This window comes from Triticum dicoccoides, chromosome 2A (assembly GCF_002162155.2).
Source record: "Triticum dicoccoides isolate Atlit2015 ecotype Zavitan chromosome 2A, WEW_v2.0, whole genome shotgun sequence".
Taxonomy (NCBI): Eukaryota; Viridiplantae; Streptophyta; class Magnoliopsida; order Poales; family Poaceae; genus Triticum; species Triticum dicoccoides.
Window position 1 is genome coordinate 672,089,654 of NC_041382.1, and position 6,286 is coordinate 672,095,939.

At 46.2% G+C, this 6,286-nt stretch overlaps 1 protein-coding gene across 4 annotated transcripts in view; it reads right to left on the reverse strand.

The window, feature by feature from the left end:
• The window catches only part of LOC119356119 (copper-transporting ATPase HMA5), a 10,986-nt gene extending 7,377 nt beyond the window's left edge, over positions 1-3,609 (reverse strand). For 2 of the 4 annotated variants that reach the window (XM_037623023.1, XM_037623021.1), the window contains exon 1: positions 3,234-3,609. In XM_037623023.1, coding sequence (XP_037478920.1) covers positions 3,234-3,584 — 351 coding nt within the window. In that variant the 5' untranslated portion in view covers positions 3,585-3,609. The remainder of the gene's footprint in view (positions 1-3,233) is intronic. The other 2 variants (XM_037623026.1, XM_037623025.1) reach the window with 2 other exon arrangements.
• Positions 3,610-6,286: the final 2,677 nt, after the last annotated feature.

The window sequence follows — 6,286 nt, forward strand, 5'->3', positions numbered from 1 at the left end:
CATCAAATATCCAACCTCCTATTGATTTAGCAAATACTTCATCCTTTCCATTGTTGCCAAGAGAGGGATTAAATTTTATTTTCCTTTGATAAGCCCATAAATGCTTAATGAATAAGGGTTTACCAAATAAAATCCTATTTTTAACACAATCACACTTATAGATGGCAAATAAATCACTGAGATAACATACTAAAATATTTATTGAAAGTACCTTTCTACACCCGAGCTCAAATGCTCTTGGTGTGGACAGTAAAATAAAAAAATAAAAATAAAAATTAGAAAATTCCGAATTTTTTGTGGCATACTTTATGAAATGTTTGTTATTCACGCAATTTCATCACGAAATCACATTTGTGGAAGTCATGGCAAAAAAAACAACAAAATCATAGCTCCAAAATGCGTTTGAAAGTAGCATTTTCAAAACAACAATTTTGTTTTTTACCAAGCTTTCCTCCAATGTCATTTTGTGATGAAATTTTACATGCGCAACACACATTTCTTAAAGTACACCGCAAAAAGAATTCAGAATTTTTTAAAATGTTTTTCTATTTTTCTATTTTACTATTCACACCAGGAGCATTTGAGCCCCGGTGTAGAAACTTCACGTCCAATATTTATGCCTAGATTGCAACACACGGCTAATTATCTAGTCGTGGTTAAACATGTGCGGCCACAAAATATATTTGGAGTTTTCTTTTCTCATAACTTGGATTGAGGTATAACTTGGACACTTTTTACGATATGAGCAACAAGAACCACTTGCCAACAAAAACATTGCGTGTTGACTAGGATTGCCATAGTTCATACTCCCTCCGTCCCAAAATAATTGTCTCAACTTTATGCTAACTTTAATACAAAGTTATACTAGAGTTAAGACACTTATTTTGCGACAGAGGGGGTATATGCAATGCATAGAAAACATAATTTCAATACATTAGTCCAAAATTTGTGAAAGTTAAATACGAATAGTGTAATTTAAACAAAACATCATTATAATTCCAACATATAACCTAAAAATACCATTAAGATGCTAGTAAAATAGTATAAAGTTATAGTATAAATTGTTTTGCACTTTTTGTATTGACACCCATAGCAGCCTATAGATCTGCCCTTGGCGGTGCAATGTAAAGAAATGTATGTAAGCATCTGCAATTGTACAATTTTTTATTTTAAAAACTAGCAGTAGGAGAGCAGCGTTTTAGCTCCCAGGCTCATATGAGCCCGTGAGTGAACAGTAATGCTATTTTAAAATAGAAAAAAAAGTACAGAAATTCAATTTTTTTTGTGTGGTGAAAGATGTTTGAGTGCGTGATGTCCGTGACAAATTTGGAGAAGTTTGAACATTCGAGAAGCTCGTGAGAAAAAAAATCAGTTCTAAGAGAAACATTTGAAAAATAGCACTGTTCACGACTGGATTTGTCTTTCTTTCCGCGTGCTACTCGTTTGTCCAAACATCACCAAATTTTTTGGAATTTTGCTAAATGTTCACCGGGCTCAGACGAGCCTAGGCAGCGAGTTGGATTTTCGTAGCATTAGGTTTAATTTGTTCTCTCCCTCTCCTCTCTCCAATCACATTTAGCAAGAGATCTGTGTCAACTCAACCGCGTCACTATGCACACAAATTCATTATCTTGGGATGTTTCGACAATACAAAAATTAAGAAATTGAAAAAAAAGTATTCAGGCTAAAGGTCACAAAACTTGCCATACTCGTGTTACATATTATTATTTCTAGAAAAATCAAATAATTTAAGAGCTTGTGTTTTATTTATTTTTAAAAAATCTAGAGTTACAGTATAATTTGATATTTTAGAAAAACACAATATAATTTAAAGAAGAGAAATATTTGGTGAAAAAGATTATAAACATTTCATTCTAGTGCTATATATTCTTAGAAAATCAAAAATAATTTATGAACAAATGTGGTGATTCTCTATGACAGTTCCCAAACTTGTTTTTTATCTTAATTCCAGAGTTGCAATATAATTTCGTAATTTCCTAACTTATCCCAGTTCCAAATTTTTTTCATGACTGCATGTATTTAAATTTTATTAGTTTTTTTAGTAGGCTGTCATGTGCGTGAAACCATTGCCATGTCATTCATCAAACCATCTTGGGTCACGTAAGGAACCAAATTTATCCGAGGTCGAGGCCCAAACGTGAAACGTTGCACTCCGGCTAAGTTGAGAAACCAACAAATACCCCCTCTGTCTGAAAATACTTGTCGAAGAAATGACGTTCTTCTCCCGCCGGCTCCGCCACCGATCCGTCCCATCTCCGATGAACTTTGAGCCGTCGAGATGCGGAGGATGTCGGCCCTCTGCAGGTGTGAGGGACCCGTTCTCGTTTTTTTAGGTTCAACGTCTTGGTTAGAGTTGTGTGGCGGTGACGATATCCCTCAGTAGGAATAATTCTCTCACGTCCTATCCCCCAGTGGGCATCATCGGAGGATGTGTGGAGGTGTATCTCCATCAAATCTCGTGGGATTCGATCTGTGCTGGTCTTCGTGGATCTATTTGAATCCATTTTTCTTCGTCTTCGTTCGTGTGGTTACAGGTTTGATCTTTCTGATCTACAACTCTCTTCATCGGTGATGGTTGCTTTGGTGGTGTGCTGGTTCTTTAGGGCCTTAACACGACGAGTTCCTGACCGTCTACTACAACAAGGTTTGTCTCCGGCGAGGAAGAGGCGATGACGACGACGCGCCTTCGCCTCGCTCCAGTGTTTGTAGTCGTCACTAAATGGTCCATGAATCTAGTTGTAATTTTTATTACCTTTAGTGTTTTTTTGTACTGTCATGATTGATGGATAGATTGAAAAAATTTCTCGAAAAAAAGATAAAAATATGTCTAGATACATCAATTTTTTTCGACAAGTATTTTCAAACGGAGGGAGTATATATTTGTGAGCCATGTCTACTTCTACGGCCGAATTTACTCGCCCTTGCTTACCACCTTTGCTTGGATCAATTACTTTGCTATAGTTATAGTTTGCTGTTGTTTTCTCTGTAGATACGAGGCAGTTAGATTAGCATAGTAAATATGAACACGAGTTTCGGTCACAAAATCAGAAAAGAATCGCGCACAAGCATCAAATTATATGCCTACTCGAACCAATCGATCTGATCATTTGGAAACAGCCCACGAGAAAACACGCGAAAAGGTGCAGGCACAACAAACAGATGCCAGCGGGCAGCGGAAGCGCAGGAACATAATCAGAGTATGCGATGCTCACCGAGACGAGTGCCGTGTAGAAGGCGACCTGCACGCGGCCGCCGAGGACGTCGACGGCGGCCTCATGGATGCCGGGGAGCCGCTTGACGGCCTTCTCAACCGAGCCGGCGCACGCGGCGCACGTCATCCCGGACACCGCGAACACCGCCACCTTCTCCTCTTCGTCCTCCGCTGCCTCCAGATCGACCACGGCTGACCCGCCTTCTCCTCCACCGCCCTCGCCGGCGACCGCGGCCGCCCTCGGTTGCCGCGGCATGGACGGGTACCGCGGCCGCAGCGTGAGGTGGCCGCTCTCATCGGAGCCGCTGCTGTGGAAGCATGTCAGGAAGAGGGACCGAGTGGCCGCCGCCATTGGGAGCGTGAAGAGAAGGTTTTAGGTTGGGTTGGGGGTTCTGATCGGGTGTGGGAAAAATGGTTCGAACATTGGCAAATTTATAGTCGTACCAGCCCGACGCGCCCGAACGGAAAATACTGCACGTACGCTAAAAAAAACTCATCATTTTGTAATGGGTGGGCTTGGGCCGCAAGCAAGTGTGGGATTGGACGGCTAGTTTCTTAAGCGGGCTGCGACTACCTCGGACTGTCGAAAACGTCGACACGAAGCCCAGGGCTCCTCTGGGGAGAAACCGATTTTTCTTTCCTTCTTTTTCTTAATGACGCCGGGCAAGAAATCCGCACTTAGATCCAAACACGGCATTCAAACTTTGACATTCGTGCTCACATTTCAAAGTACTGCACGTATTCAGTCGGTTTGTGTTTTAAAAAAGAGCGCAAGTTGCATGATTTGTAGGCAGCACGCAACACAAAATCCCAATTCGAATTTGACTTGGAGTTGCTTCTGGTAGCAGGACGCTGCTACGCACATCGCATCGGAGCTAAGCAACGTGATGTGATGTCGAATTCGAATTAAATTATCGGAAGATCTCCGGTGCCCATGAATCAAATTCGAGCCCCGGTTCCGATTTGCCTTTGAATTTGGAGGTCCCCCGTTTCAAAAGCAACGAATGCGAGAAATCATGATGCCACGATAGGTGACCTTGGTAAAATTATCCAGCCGTTGTTTTCACATCTTCCTGGTGTACGTCTACGTGCGTGGAGTGTAGACCAATCTCCCTGGTAGCAGGAGCCAATCATGGAAACTCTCATGCATTTGTTTGAAGAAATCCATGCAATAACGCAGAGAGATGAAACGCCCGGAGGACGGAGGACGGTCTTGGTTCACTGAATGATTCATCAGACGGTTTGGTTCACTGAATCTTTGGTTCCTGGATACTTGCTTCTTCTCCAGTTATTCTGTTATTATAAGAGCCTGAAGTTGCCATTTCGTTAACTACCCCATGCATGGTCACCCCAATCAGATGAATTCAGAATTCAGAAAATGTAAGCAAGCTGAGCGTGTCATGCGTACGTGGACGCTTTTCACTGTCTTCGCCCGATAGAAGTCACCGCAGTGTATTAGTAGTAGTGTTGAACGAGTGTGAGAGAATTATATGGTTGATGAATGTTTGAAGTTGAATCCGTTGCAGAGAGAGCAAAAAATATATTTGAATCGCTTGGAACGACGTGCACAGGTAGCCTAAACCAAATATATATCGGGGAAGTCAAATTCCGATAGGAGATTGATGACCAATACGAGATGGATTGCGTGGTAAATAATCAAGTGTTCCTTGTTTTGACACCATCCCGCCATCGTCGGACGAAGATAACTTACCTGGCAATCAAATGACTTGACTAATGTGTCACAACTGATTGATTTGTATAGGCTGGTTAGGTTCGTTACGGGTAGGTTGATTCTTTGGTGTAGCACAAGTAGCAACTCGTGGCATCAAATTCTGGTTTCACACGAAGCGTAGCTGCGAGCTCGAGTGTAGCCACCACCCTCGACTCCACGCGGCGCCACTCCGGCCGCTGCGGCCACCGCCCCACCTCTGTCGCTGCCCGCGGGGCAGTGGCGCCACCACCTCGTGTTGGTGCAAAAACCTTAACCCTAGCTAGCCCTATCTCCTCTCTAGCTCTCTCTGTGGCACGAACCAGGGAGGAAGAAGGAGGAAGACACGATGAACAGGGAGTTTTTTCGGTGCACGAACACCTGTCGCAACCACCGCGTTTCCTTGAGCACGAACTCAACACCTCCGCCATTATAACGATCGACGCCGCGATCTTATATCTGGGCCAACGCTGGGTCACGGCCCCCACACCTCTACCCACTACTGCGCCTGGTTCGGCCCGCTCCGCGCGCGCCCACCACCGCGCCTCCACGCACTCGCCGTGCCGAGCCTGCAACGAACCAACGCAATTACCACGTCCTGATCACCAACGGCTTCGCCCCCCCTCCCCCCACACACACCCGGTGTACACATGCACGGACACGCCCGCGCACCACACGCACACCTACGCCGTAGACCCGACGCGCCTGACACGCCTAGCGCGCGCCCATACACGCGCTCGACAAGTCCGACTCGTCGCCACATCTTATTATGCCCAACACACATCCCTTAAGCTGTGGCTCAGAGGAGGCGATCGTCCTCGACGCCGGCGTCCACCAGCAGCGCGCGCTCCGCCGCCGGCTCCTTACGCAGCTGGGGCACTCTCTCTTGAAGTGGCCGCGCTCGCCGCACTTGTAGCATCGCACGCGCCGCTTGTTCCCGCCACCCGATGCCGTGCTCGCCGCACCGTCATCGTCGTCGTCATTGAAGCCGCCACCACCCTGACGTCGCTGCCGCGCCTGCCACTGTGCCGCCGTGTACATCGGCTGGCCGTCCGCCCGCTCGCCGCCCGCCTGTCCATGCCGTCGCAGCCTCTCCTCGAACGCCTTTAGCCGCCCGAGAGCTTCCTCGAACGGCATGGAGTTAACGTCGCAGAACTGCTCCATTCCGGCGATGGCGGCGTACAAGCGATTCGGGACCGAGTCCAGGAGCTTCTTCACCATCGCCGGATCGTCCAGCGTCAACCCCAGCCCAACATAGCGAGCCGCCATGCCGCTGATCTTGCCAGCGAAGGCTTCCAGCGTCTCGCTGCTCTCCATCTGCAGCAGCTCGAAGTCGCTGCGCAGCG